Below are 25073 nucleotides of genomic sequence, written 5' to 3' on the forward strand. Positions count from 1 at the left end.
TTAAGCGTCTGCCTTCGGCTCAGGTCATGATCCCAGGATCCTGGGATCGATCCCTGTATCAAGTTCCCTGCTACGTGGGAAGCCTGCTTCTCCCTCTCCCACGCCCCCTACTTGTGTTCCCTCCCTCCCTGTGTAGCTGTCAAATAAATAAATAAAATCTTTAAAAAAAAAAAAAATCCTATGATGTTAAAAACTGCTCTGCAAACATTTTACTTGCTTATGTATTTTCTTAAAACGTTTTGAATCATTATTTAAAATTAGAACATTTTACATAAAAATTCATGTTTATGACTTGTCTTAAACAATTGGTCAGTGTGACAACCCTGATCTTCCACTCCTATGGGTACTTTTTGGCTGAAGTTTTGTCATAGCTTCCCTTTTGAATGGGTCATGAGCTGATTCATAAGTCCCTCCCATCTCCTCTTGTCTCCTCATAACTGAGACTATCAGTTATGATACGGCAAGCTCGGAATACTGCCATTTTTAGAGCTGGTTCATTTTTGGCATTTTCCGTATGTCCCTAACTGTAGGCATTTATGTTTGTAACCCTGCCCTGTAGTAGTTCCCTATTATTAGCTGTGACAGATAGTATTTTAAGCTTGACAGTAATTCTAGGTATTACGTATCGTGCTTATTTTTTTAACACAAGGAGGGCCAGATGGCATTTGATGCTCCGACTGCTCGTAATGAGGCAGTAGGAGTATTGGGACCAGAATCCTAGTTTGTTGCCTCCCAGGACTGCCCTGCTTTCAGAACTTCTGTTTTGTTGTCCTTTGGTGTTCTGGTTCTCTCAGCATGTATGTCTCTTGTGCGTCTCAATAGCCTTATTTATCAGTGATCTTTAGCAAGTACTTTTTTCCACATTAGCTAATCAGAAACTTGCTCAGTCATTTATTAGTTCTGGCCTAATTTGTTCATGCTTCTGCTGTGCTGTTCCTTCTTTTTGAAATCCTCTCCTTGGGGCGCCTGGGTGGTGTAGTCAGTTCAGATAAGTGTCCCACTCTTGGTTTTGGCTCAGGTTGTATGATCTCAGGGTCCTGAAATTGAGCCCCACATCGGGTTCCACGTGGAGTCTGCTTGGGATACACTCTGCCCCTCCACCCTTCTCTCTGTCTCTCAAATACATGAATAAATCTTTTTTTTTTTTAAAGATTTTATTTATTTTTTTATTTGACAGAGTGAGAGAGCACAAGCAGGGGGAACAGTAGAGGGAGAGGGAGAAGCAGGCTCCCCACTGAGCAAGGAGCCTGATGTGGGACTCGATCCCAGGACTCTGGGATCATGATCTGAGTCAAAGGCATTCACTTAACCATCTGAGCCACCTAGACGCCCCTACATAAATAAGTTAAAAAAAAAAAGAAAGAAATCCTTTTTTTCTCTTTAAAAGATTTACTTCAGATTTCAATATCTAGGACCTTTTCATATTAACCTCACCCTACACTGAAGTTTTCTTTACTCCATGTCTTATACCCTTAAATACTTAATAAATTACATTAAGTTGCTTTTATTCGTATTTCGTATGTGTTTTCCGTATATCTACATAGGCTTATATGTGTAATTTTTTTTATCTTCTAATCTACTCTTTATGGTTACTTCTGTGCATTAATGTTAGCCAGTATCATTTTCACTTTGAACCCTACATGTGCATCATTTTCCTTGGTGAAACTTGAACTTGTTATTAGTTGAGAGTCAGTGTGGTATAATAGGAAAATTTTATCACTACTCTGCTACCATATATTGCCTACTTGTCATCCATTTATTAGGCCTTATCTACTTCACATATATGAGATTATCCTTACACTATTTCTAATTTGTATGGTAGCTCCATAAGATAGGCAGTATATCTGTGTACTCTTAAGGGGGTACAGTACTAAACTAAGAGTCCCAGGGTTAACTTTCTTGTTTTACCCTGTCTTAGAATTTAGCCAAACCATGTTAGGAGCCTTTCTGTAAAAGGAAGGAATTGAATTAAATTATGTGTGGAAGGTTGTTTTTTTTTAAATAATGTAATCCTAGATATATGTAACTTGATGTGAGTGATTTTTCTGTTGGTGCACTTAGGTTATTATAGCTATTTTTACCTTTTTACGTTAAAAGTGAAGAGATGTTTCAGGAAAATTGAGATTCATGTTCAGTTTTAGACAAAGTGCCAGACAGAGTATGGGCTCTATTGATATACTTCTTTAATATAAAATATTTAAATTTTCTTTTGTGAGCACATGTACTGTGGAAAAATAAGCTTTTCAAACAAAAAAATATATACAATTTACATTTAACACTGATTACCCACCCTGGTTTATGATAACTGAATTCAGTAAAGGATCTCATGTTTTACAAATTTTAAGCAGATAGTTTTTTTTTTTAATTATGTTAGTCACCATACGTTACATCATTAGTTTTTGATGTAGTGTTCCATGGTTCATTGTTTGCGTATAACACCCAGTGCTCCATGTAATACATGCCCTCCTTAATACCCATCACCAGGCTAACCCATCCCTCCACACCCCTCCCCTCTAAAACCCTCAGTTTGTTTCTCAGAGTCCATAGTCTCTCATGATTTGTCTCCCCCTCCGATTCCCCCCCCCTTTGTTTTTCCCTTCCTACTATCTTTTTTTTTTTTTAACATATAATGTATTATTTGTTTCAGAGGTACAGGTCTGTGATTCATCAGTCTTACACAATTCACAGCGCTCACCATAGCACATACCCTCCCCAGTCTCCATCACCCAGCCACCCCATCCTTCCCACCCCCCACCACTCCAGCAACCCTCAGTTTGTTTCCTGAGATTGAGTCTCTTATGGTTTGTCTCCCTCTTTGGTTTCATCTTTTTTTTTTTTTTAAAGATTTTATTTATTTATTTGAGAGAGAGAATGAGATAGAGAAAGCATGAGAGGGGAGAGGGTCAGAGGGAGAAGCAGACTCCCCGCTGAGCAGGGAGCCCAATGCGGGACTCAATCCTGGGAATCCAGGATCGTAACCTGAGCCAAAGGTGGTCGCTTAACCAGCTGAGCCACCCATGCGCCCCTCTGGTTTCATCTTGTTTCCTTTTTTTTTTTTTTTTTTTAAGATTTTATTTATTTGAGAGAATGAGAGAGAGAAGGAGTACATGAGGGGGGAGGGTCAGAGGGAGAAGCAGACTCCCTGCTGAGCAGGGAGTCCGATGCGGGACTCGATCCTGGGACTCCAGGATCATGACCTGATCCGAAGGCAGTTGCTTAACCAACTGAGCCACCCAGGCACTTTTTTCCTCCCTTCCCCTATGCTCCTTTGTCTTGTTTCTCAAATTCCTCATATCAGTGAGATCATATGATACCTGTCTGTCTCTGATTGACTTATTTCGCTTAGCATAATACCCTCTAGTTCCATCCACGTTGTTGCAAATGACAAGATTTCATGTTTTTGATGGCTGCATAATATTCTGCCCATTTCTTGATTGGATTATTCTTTGGGTGTTGAGTTTGATAAGTTCGTTATAGATTTTGGATACTAGCCCTTTATCTGATATGTCATTTGCAAATATCTTCTCCCATTCTGTCGGTTGTCTTTTGGTTTTGTGGACTGTTTCTTTTGCTGTGCAAAAGCTTTTTATCTTGATGAAGTCCCAATAGTTCATTTTTGCCCTTGCTTCACTTGCCTTGGGCGATGTGTCTGGGAAAAAGTTGCTGCAGCTGAGGTCGAAGACGTTGCTGCCTGTGTTCTCCTCTAGGATTTTGATGGATTCCTATCTCACATTTAGGTATTTCATCCATTTTGAGTCTGTTTTTGTGTGTAGTGTAAGGAAATGGTTCAGTTTCATTCTTCTGCATGTGGCTGTCCAATTTTCCCAACACCATTTGTTGAAGAGACTGTCTTTTTTCCACTGGACATTCTTTCCTGCTTTGTCAAAGATTAGTTGACTATAGAGTTGAGGGTCCATTTCTGGGCTCTCTGTTCTGTTCCATTGATCTCGGTGTCTGTTTTTGTGCCAGTACCATACTGTCTTGATGATTACAGCTTTGTAATAGAGCTTAAAGTCCGGAATTGTGAAGCCACCGGCTTTGCTTTTCTTTTCAACATTCCTCTGGCTATTCGGGGTCTTTTCTGGTTCCAAACAAATTTTAGGATTATTTGTTCCATTTCTTTGAGAAAAGTGGATGGTATTTTGATAGGGATTGCTTTAAATGTGTAGATTGCTCTAGGTAGCATAGACATTTTCACAATATTTGTTCTTCAAATCCATGAGCGTGGAACATTTTTCCATTTCTTTCATGAGTATTCTATAGTTTTCTGAGTACAGATTCTTTGCCTCTTTGGTTAGATTTATTCCTAGGTATCTTATGGTTTTGGGTGCAGTTGTAAATGGGATCAACTCCTTAATTTCTCTTTCTTCTGTCTTGTTGTTGGTATATAGAAATGCCACTGATTTCTGTGGATTGATTTTATATCCTGCCACTTTACTGAATTCCTGTATGAGTTCTAGCAGTTTTGGGGTGGAGTCTTTTGGATTTTCCACATAAAGTATCATATCATCTGCAAAGAGTGAGAATTTGACTTCTTTGCCAATTCGGATGCCTTTTATTCCTTTTTGTTGTCTGATTGCTGTGGCTAGGACTTCTAGTACTATGTTGAATAGCAGTGGTGATGGACTTCCCTGCCGCGTTCCTGACCTTAGGGGGAAAGTTCTTGGTTTTTCCCCGTTTAGAATGATATTCGCTGTGGGTTTTTCATAGATGGCTTTATGGTACTGAGGTATGTACCCTCTATCCCTACACTTTGAAGAGTTTTAATCAAGAAAGGATGCTGTACTTTGTCAGATGCTTTTTCTTTAAGCAGATAATTTTAATTGAAAATACAGTTACAGAAAGAGTATTAGAATAGTTGGGCTACCTGGTCATCAGTTTTGCATCTTGTAAAATGGTACGCATCCTCATACAGTGCTGAGAGAATAAAACATACCGCCTGTGCTTTAAATCTCTCCAGTATTTCACTGTTCATATTCCAGTCTGATCTATTCATTTATTTAACAAGTTCTTAATGTCTATAGGGTAAAAACACTGTTTTGGATTCCTATAATTATCTATTGACTATCCATCACATTGAATGGTAAAATTCAGTGGTCATTATATTATATACAGATCTTTAGGATTCTTAGACTGTTGACTATTCCAAATGCTTATTACAGGCTTAGCACAAGTCTTTTTTTTTTTTTTTTTTTTTTTTTACCAGTTTTACTTCATCCTCTCACTAGCCATGTGAGGTATCGGCCTGCATCCCTCCTTATTTTATAGACAAGGAAACTTCGAAATGCGGAGAAGTTTATATAATTAATAACTGGTAGAGCTAGGAATAAAATCTTATTCTACTTGATACCAAGGGAGTATGTGTTAAAAAGGAATTCTAATGCAAAAAATTCACGGATTTTTTTTAATGACTATAATAAAAAGTTTATGTAGTGTAAAGTTTTCATTGTTTATATTTTATAAAATTTTAGTTTTTCATATTGAAGTGAGCTGTTGTTTGGGTCAACATATTAATTTTCTTTTTGGAGTTAAATTCCACCTCTCAAGAATGAAGTGGCTATTTTTTTTTCATACTACTGTTGTGTGATTGTTACAACACACACACACACACACAACACCTCAGTTACAAGTAAATAGAAATAGTTATGACTGGGACCTAATTGTGTGGATTATTTAAATCTTCGTTTCAGCTTGCTATTTTGGGGACTTTGGGCAAGTATTTAATCCCTTTGGGCCTTCTCTATCAAATGGGCCTACTCTATTTCATAGGATTGTTATGAGGATGACATGAGATAATTCAGTGCTTAGTACATAATAATATTTAATATTTATTAAGTGTTTATTACTGTCTTCTGCCTCTCAGAAGCTATCAGAACCAGAGTCCCACAACAGCCAATCCTACAGATGTCAATGATTTTCTCTGATGTTAACAATACATCTAAGCAAGATGAGAAGTGTTTATATTATTCCGACTGACAGGTACTTCAGTTGCCTCATGATTAGGCTTATGATTTTATGGCAGGGACTTTGTTTCCTTATACAGTCGTTTCCTTGATTAAGCTTAGGTTTTTGGATAATATCATTTCATTTGGTATAGTGGGCTTCTCACTCTAGTCGAATTTTCTTCCAAAAAGAATTTAATTTATTTTTTCCTTAAGTGTTGTTGTTTATTATTATTACATCAGTCTGGTTGTTATATTGCAGACAACGTTATATTGTTGAACATATTTACATCAAATTATATATACAATTAATTATAATTATCAATAAATGAGAGAAAATCCCTTTCTCCATCTCATTTCTTCTTCTTTTCCTTGTCTAAACTAGGTCTCAGCCTTCATTGCCTCAGGGAAAGGAAGGCTATAACTATCATGTCAAAAGAGAAAGGAAGTTAATTTCTTTGCCTTCGAACATGTAGAATGATGCTAGCAATGGTGAGGGTGGTAGGTGACACAGAGTGCTTACTCAGTGCCCTTCACTCTAAGTGGTTTACATTTATTCCCTTTTTCATTTTCAGTCATCTTCTGAGGTGAGTGCTGCTGCAAACATTAATGGTTGAGGATATAAAGACAAAAGGAGATGAAATATTGTGGCCACGCACCTTGTAACACCACACAAGGGGCAATGGTAATTTAAGGGATTACAGAAAGATAATTTTGACTATGAGATATTTTTGCCCTGTCAGTGGACTTAAAACCCTGAGTTCTAGCTCCCGCCTCCCTTTCCCTTCACCCTCACCCTCAGTAGATGTGATTATTTCTTTGTGGTGCTTTGTTGATTTATAGTTATAGAAACCTTTTTCGTGAAAACTCTCCAAGAACGGACTCTCGCCTGCCTTTCCTGCCTCCTTCCATGAAATAGTGCCACAGTCTTGGACATAGTAGAGAAAAACTTTAATCCCAGGGGCCTAGGCTTTTATTTTTGTCAGTTGAGTAATATGTCATACATACATAAGTGTATATCACACATGTAATTGTACACCAACACCTTCCTGTGCCCAGGTCGAGAAACTAGAACTCTGCCATCCTAGATACTTCCTGTCTGCATTCCTGATAACACCTCCCTCTCTCCCTCCCTCTACCAGAGGTAACCACTGACATGACCTTTTAGATAACCATTTCCTGCTCATCTGTAGAGCTTGACTAGCCATACATGTCTCCAAATAGGATAATATTTAGTCTTGCCTGTTTTTTGAACATTATCATAAGTGGATATCATGTAATGTATGTTTTTGAAACTTCCTTCTCCGTTATTTTTTATTAGACTCATGAGTAAAGGAAAGAATTTTCTTACCTCTTAACTCTTCATTTATGGAAACAAGCTGTTTATAATTTTGTAAAATATAGCTTATAATGGAGATGAATTACAAATATTTACTCTCTTTCTCTTGCCTTTCTCTAGTTATTGTAGCTTTAATAGACAGAATGGGAGATGCCAAAGACAAGGTTCGAGATGAAGCTCAGACTCTGATATTGAAATTAATGGATCAAGTAGCACCACCTATGGTAGGCTTTCATTTTCAAATTTACATTTTGCTAATCAATGATGAAATATCAGTAAAGATAGCTGGTAATCACAGCAAGTCATTGAAGCCCCAGGGGACAGGAAAGCTGAAATTTAAACAATGAATTGTTGTTAATTCTTTAAAGGAATTGAAATTCAAGATAAAATGTCAATATTTGACTTTTTGGTTTTTTTGCTTTTCTTTTTCCTATTTTCTACTCTTTGACACTTTATACAAAGCTAACTCTGAGATTCTGCTGGACGCTGCTGATTATATTATTCTTTAGGATTTTCTAGTTTTTCTTACCTGCAGATAATAGTGTTCAGTGAGAAAGGCCATTTTGAGAACTACTGAATGTTATATTAATTTGTGCGACTTTTACAGCAACAAGAAGAAAATTTCTTATTTGAACAGGTGGTTACTGATTGTATAAGGCATATATTCTGTGACACTGACTTGTGTTTTATGAATACAGTAGAAAAAATTAGCCCTTATGGAGATGTTTTGAAAGGAGAGCAAAAAGGGGCGCATGGATGGCTCAGTCAGTTAAGCATCTGACTCTTGATCTCAGCTCAGGTCTTGATCTCAGGGTCATGAGTGTAAGTCCCACATTGGGTGGTAAGTTTAAGTCCTATATGTATGCTTTTGAAACTTCCTTCTCCATTATTTTTGATTAGACTCATGAGTAAAGGAAATAATTTGCTTACCTCTTAACTTTTCATTTATGGAAACAAGCTGTTTATAATTTTGTAAAATATAGCTTATAATGGAGATGAATTATAAATATTTACTCTCTTTCTCTTGCATTTCTCTAGTTACTGTAGCTTTAACAGACAGAGTGGGAGATGCCAAAGACAAGATTCGAGATGAAGCTCAGGCTCTGATACTGAAATTAATGTTGTTAATTATTATTATTATTAACAATTTCCATCAGGTTATTCCAAACATACAGCTAATTGTCTCAATCAATCCTTTCTCCACATTTAGAAACACCATCCTTACCATTTATTAGATTCATGCATACACACACACACACACACACACATACACACACACACACACACACCCCTTCCTGGACTCTTTATTCAGTTCTACTAATATTTCTCTTTTCTGCCAAACTTTCTGGAAGGTAACTTGGAAGTTTATTAAAAAGCGTGACAATAAATTGACATGTAAACAAAGATTTATAGAATGTTAAGTAGAAAAAAAATCAGAATTTACAATATATACAATGGTATTATGGGTTATTACCTAAAATACAGTTAAAATTATAACACATATTACATATGTTTTATAAAAAATTGCAAAAATTAACTGTTTGCCCAGATATTTTATACCTTAGAATGAAGTCCTTGTTAATAGTTTGGTGGGTATCCTTCAACACTTGTTTAGTGGTTCAAATTTTAACTCATTTTTGACATGCTGTTATAAGCAGTTCTATAAGGAACATCCTTATACATGTGTCTTTGGATGTACATAAGAGTATTTATATAGAATAGTGTTCCAGAGATGATGTGGCTGCATCAGGTTATTCACATTTAAGATTTTCTCAATAAACTTCCAAGTTACCTTCCAGAAAGTTTGGCAGAAAGAGAAGTATTAGTAGAACTGAATAAAGAGTCCAGGAAGAGAGGTGTGTGTGTGTGTGTGTGTGTGTGTGTGTGTGTGTGTATGCATGAATCTAATAAATGGTAAGGATGGTGTTTCTAAATGTGGAGAAAGGATTGATAGAGACAATTAGCTGTATGTTTGGAAGTATAAAGTTGGGTTCCTTCCTACACCAAATTCGTATAATTGCTGTGGATTATCTGTTACAGGTTATGTATGCTTTTTACAGAAGAAAATTATATTAGGTAGCAATAAAATGACTTTTACCAAATAATGTTTCTGTATTTGGATCCAGTGCTAAAGCGAGAAAAGCCTGAATTATAAAATGTTGAAAAAGCCTGTTCCATGTGACAATTTGGAGTAGTTGCTAGGCAACATTGGACCTTTTAAATGCTTACTGGACTACTGGGCTTATAATGGTAGCATTGTTGTTGGGAGGTTTCTAAAGCTTAGAAAGAAATCTATGTCCATGGAAATTCTAAGGTTTTTAGGTATTGGACGTAGTTTTTCTGAGAATAATTGAAATCCAAAGTGAAAGATGGACATAGTTTTTCTGAGAATAACAAATCTAAAGTGAAAATACTAAATAAAAACTAAAAATGTGATTAAGATACTTAAAAATGGGTGAGAACAACATTAGTATAAATTTGGTAGAGAAGTAAAGTCTTATGGGAAAAATTCAGTTATCATTAAGGTTGGTGATAAGGTTGGGAATAAAAAAAGATTATAACATGAGTAATTTAATTTTTTGTTATACTTGTTTTTTAAATAGTACATTTGGGAACAGTTGGCTTCTGGTTTTAAGCACAAGAATTTTCGATCTCGAGAAGGCGTGTGTCTGTGTCTTATTGAAACCTTAAACATGTAAGTTTTATGATTACTGAAAATAGCCATCTTGTTTTTCATTTTTCTAAAAGGAGAAAGCAATATCCATTTCATAAAGCTTGAAGAAAGCTGTGGAAGTAACATTTTAAATAGTTACTAATTGATTTCTGGTATGAGAGTTTTTGATTTGATATCTTTAGCTGCTAATGTTTTATGTGTATGTTAATTTAAAATTATTAGTGATAAGAAGTGTTTTTCTTTTTTTCTTGAGTAAGTTAATAGTTGCTACCCAAAATAGATGGTCGTATAACAAGTATGTTGATATAACTTAGGATCTACTTCTATTCTGGACCCAGTTTGGAATTGTTTTTAACTCAGTGGTATTTCAAATATCATAGCCAATTCCCCCCAGCTAGGCTTTGTAGACCAGTGTGTATGGTTACCCAAATCACAGACCAAACAAGACTCTCCCAGATAGCTAGACAGTGAATCAGGTAGCAGTATGTAGAGCTCTGAGAGTAGAGAGCCACAGAGTTCAGAACTCCAGTCCAAAGAAGTTGTTAGGGCTTTTGATCTCTTTTTGAATTATTTGTTCAAGTTCTGTGCAACGAGATAGGTGATATATAGTAGCTTTCAACTTTTCCTGTAGTGTTACTTCCTTTTTTCTAACTATACCTTCATTTATTTTCTATTACTCCACTGTGGTCCTTTCTGCCATCTAGAGCTTGTAAGTGCATTCAGTTCTGCACAACTTTTGTGGTTTTTGGCTCTCCTGTCATTTGCTTTCAACCCATGACCTCATCAAATATTAATAAGCATAATTAAAGGTTTTATTGGAATGCAAATTTATTTGACACCCAGCATCTAAAAAAAAAATCACTATTTTAAAGCAAAAGCTCAAATTTTCTTGAGTGATCAGTAGGTTGCTAGGTGTTAAAAGTGCCATTTGAACATTTTGTTCTGTTGGATCATGTGTTGACAGTTTTCATTGTCAGTCATGATTTTTCAAGTTTGCATATTTCACATTGTTTAGAATTAGTTTTTGCTTGTGTCTGACGTCCTTCATGTTTTAATGATGTGTACCCATGCTCCTCACCATGTTTGTCTTTTTGATACAGACAAGAAGAAAGTATAAGGCTATTTTGTTTACTGTTCGATTAAAACCAAATTCTCTTTATTTTTGTTTCAAATTATATTTAGTTTTGGGGCTCAGCCACTAGCCCTCAGCAAGTTGGTACCACATTTGTGTATCCTATTTGGAGATTCCAACAGTCAGGTAAAATTTTACTTACATTCAAGCACTGACTAACTTTTTTGGCTATCTCTTCTTTCCTAGTGCCCTTAACTCCATTTTAAAAAAAGAAGAGGGAGGGCGGAGGGGGGTAGTGAAAACAAGATTTCACCTCGTTTTTCTTTTTTTTAAATCCACCAAAGTTACTTTCCAAGAACACATTATATTCACATAAGTTGCTTAAGTTTGTTACTCACTTGGCTGGTATTAAGGATATATGGGACTAAAAGGATGGTTCTGGCGTTTGAAAGATGGAGTGACAAAGAACCTGCATTCCTTTTGATAGTCCTCCTACATGCTAATTGTGAGGACAGATTGTCAGCTTCCTTTCTTCGTTCCTGAATGTGGTTGCGTAACAACAACTTTTTGCAACAGTCATAACCCTATTTAACAGAGGGAATTTGTACCCGTGGTGTATCGCTTGTTAGAAGTTTCTTTACCTGAGCTGTGTATGCTGTAGGCATAATTACAGGGGTGTATTCTGGGTCTTGTCCATCCTAGTGGAGTTGAATCTTGACTATAACCTTTTTGGCATAGCTTGGGCATTTGGAATAACCCTGGATAAACTTTTCCTTGCTATTAGGCCCTAGCTCTGCCTTTGGATGTTTGAAGAGAGTTCCATAACCTCTTTACTTGCTCTTTGACTGTGAGCTGTGCAAGGGAACTAGAGCTGTCTTCCAAATTCCTGTCTTGAGGCCACATTTTTTTTCTTTTAATTGTGTTAAAATATATACAACATAAAATTTACCATTCCAGTAATTTTTTAGTGTACAATTCATTGGCAGTTAAGTACATTCACACTGTTGTGCAACCATCACCACCATCCATCTCCAGAACTTTTTCATCTTCCCAAACTCTGTACCCATTAAACAATAACTCCCCATTCTTCCCAACCCCCCAGCTCTTGGCAACCACATTTTACTTTCTCTCCATGTGATTGTGCTATTCTAGGTACTTCATGAAAGTGGAACCATACAATTTGTCCTTTTGTATCCGGCGTATTTCACATAGCATAATGTCTTCAGGGTTCATCCATGTTGTAGCATGTGTCAGAATTTCTGCCCTTTTGAAGGCTGAATAATATTCCATTGTATGTGTATACCACATTTTGTTCATACATGCATCCTTAGGTGGACATTTGGGTTTGTTCCACCTTTTGGCTATTGTAAATAATGATGCTATGAACATTGGTGTTGAGTTCAGACCACATTCTTGAAGGGCAGTTTTATTCCAGGAAAGTATATTAACTGCAATAATGATTTGTATTCATACAGTTATTGGCAGTTCTTTTGTGCAGTCTTACTACCAATAGAAGATTTTTAAAAAGCCACATTGGTAACGTTTACATGCATGTTTCTTAGATTTCTACAAAACGTTTTACAAGGTTTCTCTAGAGTTTTCTCAGCAGGTCCTCTTGGTTTTTGTTAGTGACCTGCCAAAATCTCTCAGGGGTTTAGAGGCATTAAAACCAACTGAGAACTTCCAGTTGTAATGGTGCCTTGAGATGAAGTGTTTTATTATGTCTCATCTAAGTTTAAGTTCTGAATTCTTTGGCAGGTGAGAGATGCTGCTGTATTAGCTGCAGTGGAGATCTATAGACATGTGGGAGAGAGAGTGAGGGTGGATCTTTGTAAGAGAGGAATTCCTTCTGCTAGGTAAGTCTTGCTAAATTTGTTTTGGTTTTGTTTTTTTTTGGCCCCTCGTTTTATAAGTTTTAATATCATGTGTTTCTTTTAAATACATTCAATTTTCTGAGATGTTTTAAAATTCACAAGATACATAAAGATATGTAGGTTATCACCATTTAAAAAGTTCTTTACATCCTGTAATTTTTTTGGACAATGATTATATACTCATGTTATTTAATATGTAATTAAATATCATCCAGTAAACTGTCTTTTGATACCAGACAGTAATAATCATTATTTGGAAGATGCTTGAGCAAGAATTTAGTAAAAATATTAATCTATTCATTAAGTAAATATTTTTTTTGAGTGCCTCCTGTTGAAAGGTATTACGCAAGATACTGGTAACAGAAAGCTATAAAATTATTAGTCACTACTGGGGCGCCTGGGTGGCTCAGTCAGTTAAGCGTCTGCCTTTGGCTCAGGTCATGATCCCAGGGTTCTGGGATTGAGTCCCACATTGGGCTCCCTGCTCAGCAAGGAGTCTGCTTCTCCCCTTCCCTCTGCCCCTCCCCCACACTCGCTCGCACGTGCTCTCTCTCACTCATTCTCTCTCTCAAATAAATAAAATCTTTTAAAAAAAAAAGTCACTACTAGTCACTACTCGGGGCGCCTGGGTGCTCAGATGGTTAAGCGAATGCCTTCGGCTCAGGTCATGATCCCAGGGTCCTGAGATCGAGCCCCATGTCAGGCTCCCTGCTCGGTTGGGGAGTCGGCTTCTCCCTCTCCCTCTGCCATTCCCCCTGCTTGTGCTCTCTAGCTCTATCTGTCAAATAAATAAATAAAATCTTAAAAAAAAAAATTAGTCACTACTCTTAAAACCTAGTCAAATAAAAAGAAAATTAAGAATATCTGAGTACAGTAGCATCAGATCAGTAAAATCCCATTGATGAGCTTCTCATGTATCAGAACATTTTTTCCAAAGGTACTTTTTTTCTTTAATAGTTCTCAGAGTTTCTATTTTTATTAAAGATAATCCAGTTAAATTTTTTTGTAATCCAATTTTAGTCCCCATTTTAAGGGGGGCTTGAAAGGAATTTTTTAACTTTTTATTACGGAAAATTTCAAACACAGACTGAAGTAGACTAGTATAATGAGCCTTCATGTACCCATTACCCAGCTTCAACAATTAACAACTCAGGGCCAGTTTTCATGTTATAGTCTTACCTACTTACTCTTGTTTTATTTTGAAGCAAATCCCAAGTCATAATACTTCATCTGTAATTCAGTACATTCAGTACTGTCATCACAACTTAAATTTTTTTTTGCAAATAATTCTATAAATCAAATATCCAATCAGCATTCAAATTTCCAGTTGTTTCATAAGCGTCGTAAGTTTGTGTATATGTTTTTAGGTTTCTTTGAATCAGTATCCAAATAAAGTCCAACAGTTGATATGTTCTTACAAGTCTTTCCAAATCTTTACCCCTAACACTTTTTTCTCTTGTGTTTATTTGTTGAATAAGCTAGGTAGTTTATCCTGTAAAGTTTCCCATATTCTGAATATTGCTAATTCTTTTTCTGTGGTATGGTTTGACATATCCTTCTGTCTTTATATCTTACAAATTGGTAGTTAGATCTGGAGACTTGATTAGATTTTTGGTGGGGGGAGTGGGGTGTCAGGAGATGTAAGACTACTTCAGAGGTATGTTCTGGTATAACTCTCATCATATCTGGCTATCTCTCTTACCATGTATTTTTTTTCCAGTACCAATTATTTTTTGGTAATAAGATTGTCCATTAAATATGCATTTTGTTTGCTTATTCATTTTCTACTTCCAGGGCTAACAGTTTCATTTGAGTAAATTCTACATCATTTTATGTGAATGAAAGAAATGATGTTAACGTACTGTATTTATGTGTATGAGTGTGTATGTGTATGTATGTATATTATATATTTTAAAATTTATATTGAAATTATTTTTTAATAATTTTACAATTTTATGCAAGTATGACATCCATACAGAAATGTATGTAAATCATAAGTATGCAGCTGTGTAAATTATCATAAAGTGAGTACACCCATGTATCCACATAGGTGGCAAAGTTGAACATTATAATCATCCAGAAGCTTGCCTAAACCCTTTTTAATTTTTGAATTTTTGAATTTTATATAAGTGGAATCATATAGTATGTGCTCTTTTGTGTCTGGCTTCTTTCAGTTAACATTATTTTTTAGAGATTTATTTACTTATTTGAGGTGGGGAGGGGCAGAGGAAGAGAATCCTCAAGCAGACCCCCTGCTGAGTGAGGAACCCACCATAGGACTTGATCCCACGACTCTGAGATCATGACCTGAGCTGAAACTGAGATGACTCTCAGTTGCTCAACCAACTGAGGCATCTAGGTGCCCCTTGTTGTTGTTTTAATTCATTTGGGTTGTTGGATCTGCCATAGTTGGTTCATTTTCATTGCCATTTACTTTTCTCTTTTATGAGTAAGTCCTACCTAATGAATCCATACTAATGATGGACTTGTGAGTTGTTTTCAGTTTGTAGCTCTTTTGAATAATGCTATTAAAAACATCCTTGTACATGTCTTTTGGTATACCTATATATTCACCTCTTAGAGTATATCTAAAAGTGGAATTGCTGGGCCATCGGATGTGTTCACCTATAATTGATATTGACAGTTTTCCAGAGTGGTTGTACCCATTTATATTCTTGCTGGCACTGTTTGTAAGTTCCTATTATTCTATGTTTTCACTGATATTTAGCATTATTAGTCTTAATCTTACTAATTTTAGGTTTCTGGTATTGTCATTATAGTGGTAATCTGCATTTTTCTGATTACTAATAAAGAAGAGAACCATTTCATGTATTTATCAGCCATTTGGATATGTTCTTTTAAAGTGTCTTTTCAGGTCTCTTGCCTATTTTTAAAAATTGGGTGGTCTGTCATTTTAAAAAAATTGATTAGTAGGACTTTTTAACATACATTCCAGGTGCAAGCCCATTGTCAGCTATGTACATGTTTCAGATATCTTCTCCCACCTTGTGACTTGCCTTTTTACTTTCTTGATGATGTCTTTTAATGTACATAAGTTATTAATTTTGATGTAGTTTTCAGACATTACCTTTATGATTATACATTTAAGTGTCCATATGTGTGTTTTAAGATTTTTACATTTATACTCAAAGTAAGATTAGCCTATAATCTTCCTTTTTCCTTAAGTTGTTTTTTTTTATAAGTAATTTTAATTGTTATGGGAAACTCCTTATTTGATTTCCCCCCATCAGAATCAATCTCATAGGAGTTTTATCATATGGGGATAACCTGCACTTTAATGTTCTTAAATAAGCCAATGACCGATTAATCCCATCCATTCTTATTTATGGTTTCTCCGACCATGAAGTGGTAAGTCTCTTGGCAGATAAGGAGTCTGAGACCAGAGCAGTGACAGGTAGTAGGGAATGGGAGGGTACAAGGTGTGATGAGCTTTGCTCTTTCAAGCATGCCAGAATGTTTTCTATCCTTAGCATATGACCTCATTTTGTAGGTAGTATTTTGAATCGTCACTGGACCCCTTTATGTCAAAGGGTCTAAAACTTTTTTTTTTTTAAATGATTCCTCTTTACTTTTTTTTTTTTTAAGATTTTATTTATTTGAGAGAGAAAGAATGAGAGAGAGAGAGAGAGCACATGAGAGGGGGGAGGGTCAGAGGGAGAAGCAGACTCTCTGCTAAGCAGGGAGCCCGATGCGGAACTCGATCCAGGGACTCCAGGATCATGACCTGAGCCGAATGCAGTTGCTTAACCAACTGAGCCACCCAGGCGCCCTTTTATAAGGTAAAAATGAATGAATTTTGGTTTACCCATTTCTTCAGATGATTGTTCCACTGTTTCCCTCTTTTAACTTTATACTGAATATTGCATTTATTTGAAAACTATATTCTTTTGTCATATAGTGGTCATTTTCTGACTTTTTTTTTCAAAAGGGTATTTCTGCCTATCAAATGCTGCTCCCTTTGTGATTTTGAAATTTCCTGTTGGATATAGCCCTTTAGGATAAAATTTCTGGTTTTGCCCACCCTTATTTATATCAAGAACATTCTTCTTTATTACAATACCTAAGCTTAAGTATTATTTATATAAGCCATTGAATCAAATAGTTTTAAAGTAATAATTAAAAATTTTTCTTCCTGGGGTGCCTGGGTAGCTCAGTTAAGGAGTTGTATGTTTTATCTGACCACCTCAATTCCTTATCAGTTCTCTTCTCTCAGAGCTTTCTGTCCTCAGTTTCTTACTCCCATTTTGCTACTCTGAGTGTTAATTTCATGCTTCTTAACATCTTGTTCTGCCATTTTCCCCAAAGAGCTCTCCTGGTTCCTCTCCTTTCTGTACCTGGCCTGTGTGGTCTTCATTCTGAGGTGTCCCACCTTCCAGTTCTGGTGTTCCCTCCCCCATTTCATCTTGTCCACATCTTGTCTCTGGGCAACTTGTCTGCTATCTGCTCAAGTCTCTGGAAGATACTACTCTGTAGGATGAAGCAACCCATGTCTTTAAACTGAAGTGCTTTCAGATGTGTGAATATTTTTAATTGTTGAATTTGGTGGGGGTAGGAGGTAAGGCTAAGGTTTAAAAATCACATTATGGGGGCACCTGGGTGGCTCAGTCGTTAAGCGTCTGCCTTCAGCTCAGGTCATGATCCCAGGGTCCTGGGATCAAGCCCCACATCGGGCTCCCTGCTCAGCAAGAAACCTGCTTCTTCCTCTCCCACTCACCCTGCTTGTGTTCCCTCTTTCTCTGTCTCTTTGTCAAATAAATAAAAATAAAATCTTTTTTTAAAAAATCACATTATGATGAGTTCCTAGAAGGTTTTCAACTTTAAAAAAATATATTTTGAAGATAGAAAGTGCCTGCATCCTCAGTTTACAAGTGAGAAATGACAGGATATGGACCACCGCTTAACTAAGGTTATAGAAATGACACTGTGACAGAAACATAAGGGTAAGTCAGAGAACATCTGGCAATTAAAAAAATGACAATGGCCCTCTTCCCTTGCCCAAATTTCTAAGTCATAACTTTAAGAATAAATCAGAGCATAGGGGCGCCTGGGTGGGCTCAGTCAGTTAAGTGTCTAACTCTTGATTTCAGCTCAGGTCATGATCTCAGGGTCCCAAGATTGAGCGCCACATCGGGCTTTGTGCTGCGTGGAACCTGCTTGAGATTCTTTCTCTCCCTCTCCCCCCTCCTTCCCCTCCCGTGCTCGCTTGCTCTCTCTCTCTCTCAAAAAAAAAAAAGAATAAATCAGCATGATATATTGGAAAGTAAAGGCAAAGCAAACTAAAAAATACTGCTGTCAGCATGATCCCATTTTGATCTGAAGAAAATTTATATATAAATACAAACCATCAGGGCGCCTGGGTGACTCAGTCGTTAAGCGTCTGCCTTCAGGCTTGGGTCACGATCCCAGGGTCCTGGGATCAAGTCCCACATCGGGCTCCCTGCTCAGCAGGAGGCCTGTTTCTCCCTCTCCCACTCCCCCTGCTGTGCTCCCTGCTCAGCAGGAGGCCTGTTTCTCCCTCTCCCACTCCCCCTGCTGTGTTCCCTCTCTCCCTGTGTCTCTCTCTGTCAAATAAATGCAATCTTTCAAAAGAAAAATACAAACCATCAGGAAGCATACAATTCAAAAATATTGGATGTTGGGATTGTGTTTTGGGTTTTTTATTTTTTCCTAATTATATTTCCTCGTTTTCTTTTATAATGAGTGTACATTGCTTTTGTAATAAGAAACACATTGTTAACTAAAAAAAAAGTGATAGCAGAAGTGTAGAAATAATTCTGAATATAATCAGAAGAGTAATGGAATTGGTGTTGAAAGAAAGTAGTTTAATAGAGAAAATGTCAGATTATCTGTCATATCTGTATTACTTTAGTTTCTAGCATTTTATATTTCATTGTTTTTATGTTTGCCTTATGTTTCCTTTGCATGACTTTATGTACTTTTTAAAGAGGGCTTGGTGACTGAGTGCATTTATTATTAGGTTGTAACAAGTATTTTTGATGGGTTTGGAGAAATAATTTTATGAGGAAACATGAAACTGTGTGCATGTAGATGCTGCCTGTGTTTGGCTGCTTCTCTACTCGAGGGCTTGGTGTTTTCTCTCAGTAAGTGAGGTAATTGTAAAAGAGAGTTGGATGAGACTAACTGAATCCCTGAACTTATTTTTCTCAGGGAGGTGGTTAGGGAAATTGTTTCTATTTAAACTGTATATAAAACAAACAAAATGTGTTCTTTATTCCCAGGTTAGAGATGATTTTTGCCAAATTTGATGAAGTGCAAAATTCAGGTGGTATGATTCTGAGTGTCTGCAAAGGTAAGAATAATTAAGTTATTCCAGTTCTCAAACATTTCTAAGATTATTTAGCAACGTTTTAGGTACTAAAACATGTTTTAAAGCCAACTATTTTATCACTGATTCAGCAGATTTGATTTCGTGGCTTGAAGCTTAGGGTAAAATAACAAAGTTTACATACTGCTAATTATTACCTATTCTCTGACTCTTTCAGAGTAACTGAAAATTTAATTTTGGGTCAACTGTGAAAACTGATACTATTTTTTTGCCTTATTTTTTGTAGCTTCTGGGTTGAAGATATGTTGACCCTCTTGCATTCCATGTTTCATGCATAAAATGTGTTTTTTATTCCGAAAGTAATTGTTTTACTTAGTTGTTTTAGTAAAAGTTTTGGGGTTGATGGGCTTTATTATACCTATGTGTAGACTCTCAGTGATGATACTGGTGAAGAGACCTAGAAGTAGAAACTTCACCAGCATGATCATCTTTGGCTTCTCAGTTGGAATTCAAGGAGGTTTCGGGTAAATTCTGGCACTCACTCAGTTTTGTGGTTGCTCTTCTTTTTGTAAGATTGCTAGATTGTGTTTGGTTTTAGTGGGTGGCATTTACCTAGACCTTAGTTTTTATCCATGTATGTGAAGAATATATTCTATTTCCAAAGATAGCATAGGTGGTTTTTCCACCTAGGAAAGGAGGTTCCTATTAAAGAGAGTAGGGTAGGAAGGTGCCTGGGTGGTTCAGTCTGTTAGGCGTCAGCCTCTTGGTTTTGGCTCAGGTCATGATCTCAGGGTCCTGCACTCAACCGAGAGTCTCCTTCCCCTCTCCGCTCCCTCTGCTTCTCCCCATGCGCGCACATGCACGGGCTTTCTCTCTCTCTAAAATAAATAAATAAATCTTTAAAAATAAAGAGAATGTGGTTAGCTTAGTAACGTAATTGATGTTGGGGGGAAGATTGGTGTGTGAGTTGTATAGTCAAATAATGGAAAAACTAGTTACTAATATAATTTAGTTCTTTTTCTCTGGATTAAACCAAGACTGAGCCTTGCTGTGTTGCAGGAAGGCAGATGGAGTGAGAGTTTAGTGTTAAAAAGATTGTGTCTGCCCTAATCTAAACTTAGTTCCAGAAGTATCAGTTGACTTCAGCACTACCAGTCCTCACCCTGATTGCCAGGTTTTCTCACTCTTCTCTGAATAGAAGGTGTTTTAAGTACTTTATCCTTATTTTTCCAGCAGTTACTTTATTTCCATAGAAACCAGAAACAGCAGGAAGATGGATAGTTGTTAAAATTACTTGGATTGAGACTGCTGTGTTTTCATACCATTTATAGTGCCTTCTCATTTGTGTATTCCAGACTATGTAGTTATAACTCTTAAGAGAAAAGTATAATGCATATTATAAACTTAAGATATTGATTATTTGGATACAGTTTATTTTGAAAGTGCTGTCTTGTATTTTGTGAGGTTATTTCTGTTCCTTCAAAATAGAAGATTTTATATTCCCTATTCTCTTAGCTCCCTTTTTCTTTCTCTCTTTTTTTCTGTTTCTTTTTCTCTTGTTTCTCTCTCTATAAATGGAGGTTTGGGGTCAGTATCTGGCATTTCTTTCTCTTGGAGGGAGTCCTCAGATTTTTTTGTATTGGAGATTATGATCTGAATATTCAAATGTGGTCACATGTGAATGTTAAAGTCTAAGAGGTTATACAGTGGGGTGTAGGAGTAGGTCAGGATGTTTTGATGACAATATTATGCTGTCATTGAAAAAAATACTTTAATGAATTCATTAATAAGGGAAGAGACTATAAGAGGAAAGGCTGTTTATCACTTTGGCAAGTAAGTCCCAGGGCCCACGTTTCTCCTCTCGCTTGTCTGTATTCTCTCTCTGTAATGTAATCCAACCCAAAGGCTTTAAGTGATAACTATTTGTTGTTGACTCCTAAATGTGTGGTCTGGTCCTCATTCATCTCTCTTATGTTCTAGATTTAGTAGCCTGTGGCCTCGATGACATTTGCATTGGAGTGCCTAATAGGATCTCAGGCTTAACATGTCCAGAAGTGGAAAGCCTGTTGTTGTCTCTTCCTTCCCCTCAAATTTGTTGTTCCCCAGTTTACCCATTTCAGTCAGTGCCACCACCATCAGCTCAGGCTAGAAACCTGAATTGATCCCCCAGTCTGTCTACCTTTGGAATCCTGATATATCTAAAATTTGTTCATTTTTTTCCTATCTCCACTGCTAAAACCCCACTGTAAGTCTTCAGCTTTTACCTGGATTATTGCAATAGATTTCTATTTCATGTCTGCCCTCTAGAATCTATTTTCTACCCAGAAGTGAGAATGATCTTAAAATGTAAATTAGATCATGTCACAACAGGAAGAAGACAAAGTTTCTACGTCAGGGAGCCTACATTGTAGTGAGGGAGATAGATCGTAAACAAGAAAGTAAGCAAATAAGCAAATGAATATCTAGAGTGATTAAAGTTGGTAATGGAAAAAATACAACTACTCTTTGTTTAAGGAATTTAATGAAATTAATTTAAATTCTTCCTAAAATCCTTGCAGCTAAGTGAAAACCATTAAATGAAAAAATTATTTCCACTAACATTATAATATGTGTCATCCCAACCCAGGACAATGAATAATTTTTTAATAATTTTTATAGGTAGAGAAATCTATTAATTGAACATTGAAAATGAATTTTTGTAAGTAATAATTTGAAGGCAAAAAGTTTGTACCCAAAGTAATACTCTTTTTTTAATTTCTGTATTTTTTCCCTACAAAATTTTCAGCCCTTATTGGCTTATTATAATTGTGCACTCAACCTAAAACTTAAAAGTTATAGAACAGAAAAACAGTTTAGGGCAGAATAAAGGCTGAAGATGAAAACTTGTGGAAATAGTTCATGCATGTAACAGACTGAGAGCCATTGAAGATACCACCTCTTCTCTCTCTCACTTGATGTACAGTATGTGCAAAGCAAATTGTTATGAATGCACCCAAACATGGCATTCAGTTCAGATTTGTTCCATATGATATTCTACAAACTGTTATGGTAAATAAAATTTTTTAGTGTGTCTGTGCCTGAAGCCATAATAATGAAACATCAAACTTTTTATAATATATTGATTTAGAATGGTTTAGGATGAAAAAAGTCATTTTAGTAAACACAAAAACAAACCCAGGTTATAAAGGTGGTATAACCTGATTATAAGAGTTATTTTTTTCTCTTTAGTCTACCTCTTCTCCCCTTATGCATGTCTCGGTGCACAGTCTTACATCTCATGCTTTCGTCTCTGGTTTCTTTCATAACTGCCATATCTATATTCTTGATTTAAGTTTTGGTTGAATTCTTTCACTTGATTTTCTAGCAAATTAGTTCATCACACTCAAGATGCAAAGTAAATTACATCATCAGAGATTTGAGCATAGCATTTAGTTTAGGAAAGGGAGAAATGCATATTTTTTTGTCTTGAAGGTTTTTCAAGCCAGACTTTAATTCTCATATTACAAAGTAAGTTAGGCAGAATCCCTAAGTACAGTGGAATTAGCTCTGCTGTTAGAAGGAAACTAAGTTTAATGTTAATCAGATCAAGGCTGGAAGGAGGCATTACCAGCCCTGGAAGAAGGAAAAGACAAGAGTTGCAGGCCCCCTGTGATTATGGCTGGCCCTGTTGTCATGGAGCTTTCTAGACCATCTCCTACACTGAGATGTAAACACCAACAGTGTTGGTGGCTGTGACTGCAAGTCTTTTTCTCGTTGCCTGTGAAAATACTATGCATAATTCTGATTTGTCTCATGTGCGTAGGACCTAATGAAGTCTTGGGGTGAAATCATTGTAAAATGTTTCCCCACTTCTCTATTTGAAACAGTTGTTAGGAAAAGATTTGCTCTAGGAGGCTGGCAATGAAACAAAGCATAGGAATTAAGCTTTGAAATTACCTTGAAACTTGGCTTAGAAGAGGCAATAAGGTAACTTGCAGTCTAGTTTTTTATATGCCTGTAGCATACACATTAGTGAAAAGCAAAGCAGACCTTTTCTTAGATTGATTTTAAAACGTGTCTGTTTGTGACCATGAGCCCCAGGGCCTTCCCAGAGCTTGACAATGTGCTGATGGTTGTGCCGCTTGGATGGAGGGTGCTCCGTGCCCTGCAGCTGCGCACTGGCTAGGTTCTGTCTCCACCAGAAGCAAGCTTTGTTCCGTGTGGCTGTGCTGTCCGCACACAGAGCAGCCTTTGATGGGCTGCCTTTGACGTGATTTGTTTACGGCAGCCAGAAATGCTTCCTGCATAATGAGAGCAGTTAATCATGGAAACTGGGCTATTCCTGTTTGTGCACTTCTAGCAATCTTCTGTTGTAAATATTAAAAGGTAATGACAAAAGGATGAAAACCTTTTTAAAAAGGCACAAATCAGTTAATCCATCAGATCATGTGATTGCTACTGATTACAGGGATATCTTTAGGGAAGCAGAAAATGATTGCTGAACACATGCCTTGTGTTTTGATGATTGCATTAAAAGTCCCCCAGTGGGATGGCATTTATTGGCTCCCAGAGCTCTTCTTACATTAAATTTCAGGCAGCCAGTACAAGGAGAAGCATCATAACCTGTATATAACCACATAGGCGCAGTTAAAGAATAATCTTGATCAGGCTCTGCTAGGTTCTGCTAAATAGACGAGGATTTTCAGCAAGACCCCAGACTTTTATTTTGAAGTGGAGTAGCAGCTGTTGGCTATTGCGGTGCAGAGCTGCAGCGCGGCCTGGGTCACACAGTGCTCCGGGTGTCTGCAGGCTGCAGGCCGAGCCCAGTGGCGCAGGCAGCGAGCTGCATTTATTTGCTGTGCCGTTTGACCTCTTGGTTTGAGAAAGCTCCCTGGACCATCTGAATGGCTATGGGAGATGGTAAGTAAGATCTATTTTTCTTCTTATGCTTGTGTTATGCACTTCCTGTTAAAGTGACGATCATTTGCTGTGTAAGAAATATATTTCTCCCTAAAGAACGAAGGACACTTGTGTGTGTGTTGTATGTATGTGTGTGTGTGCACTCATGTGTGCATATATGCACATGTGTGCTTACTTGCCATTTAATATCCTTTTCTACTTGATATGTCTATACGGGATCTGGCAAATATGACAATTTACCTTGCAACCCAGGCAAGCCCTCAGTCTTTGGTAGTGGATATGAAGGTCTATTGGAAGAAACATGGAATATATGCAAAAGCTTTGAAGAAAGAATATGGAATGTGGCTCTTAAAAGAATGACAGATTTTGGCAGGAAGGTTTGGTTAGCAAGCTTGTCATCTTTCATGTTGTATATGACAACAAGTAGAATTTTGTGGTAATAAAGTATTTAAAGAAGCAAAATGGCTTGCCATAGACACTATTTTAATTAATATGCTTGTGGTTTGTCAGTGTCCCTAGTAAATAGTTTTCTAGAAAATATTGCCTTTTACAAGTCTTATATAGGGTATAATTTTATAAAAATTGATTTTGCTAGTGTTTTATTATAATAATAATTTTTTAAATATTTCTGTAGTGCTTTATAATGTTCCAGAGCACTTTAGTATACTTAGTATACATTAACTCCTTAGGTACAAATAACTATAATAGAGTATTTTGGTGTTTCCATTGCACAGATTGGGAAACTGAGTGATAAGTCCTAGATTTAGGCACAGAGAGCAAACCAGAACCAAATCTAGAACCTCAAGTTGCATTTGGTATTGTCCTTCATAACACTTAACTACCTGAGCGTGGTTCTTTTTTCATTATTAAAGCTTTTGTTAATATGCTTAGAGGTATGTTTTATAATATCAATGCTAGAGATGTGTATGAAGGGGACCTTAAAGTTCCTGAAAAATATTATGTGTA

General features: G+C 36.6%; 1 protein-coding gene across 38 annotated transcripts in view; it reads left to right on the plus strand.

Moving 5' to 3' along the window:
- The window catches only part of CLASP2 (cytoplasmic linker associated protein 2), a 178009-nt gene that overhangs the window by 18257 nt on the left and 134679 nt on the right, over window positions 1-25073 (plus strand). For 36 of the 38 annotated variants that reach the window (XM_027581900.2, XM_027581902.2, XM_027581906.2 and 33 more), the window contains exons 3-7: window positions 7402-7505; window positions 9885-9976; window positions 11138-11213; window positions 12786-12883; window positions 19162-19232. In XM_027581900.2, coding sequence (XP_027437701.1) covers window positions 7402-7505; window positions 9885-9976; window positions 11138-11213; window positions 12786-12883; window positions 19162-19232 — 441 coding nt within the window. Of the gene's footprint in view, window positions 1-5863; window positions 5980-7401; window positions 7506-9884; window positions 9977-11137; window positions 11214-12785; window positions 12884-19161; window positions 19233-23516; window positions 24108-25073 lie in introns of those variants that run through there. The other 2 variants (XM_035724807.1, XM_027581928.2) reach the window with 2 other exon arrangements.

This window comes from Zalophus californianus, chromosome 1, assembly GCF_009762305.2.
Source record: "Zalophus californianus isolate mZalCal1 chromosome 1, mZalCal1.pri.v2, whole genome shotgun sequence".
In the NCBI taxonomy this organism is placed as follows: Eukaryota; Metazoa; Chordata; class Mammalia; order Carnivora; family Otariidae; genus Zalophus; species Zalophus californianus.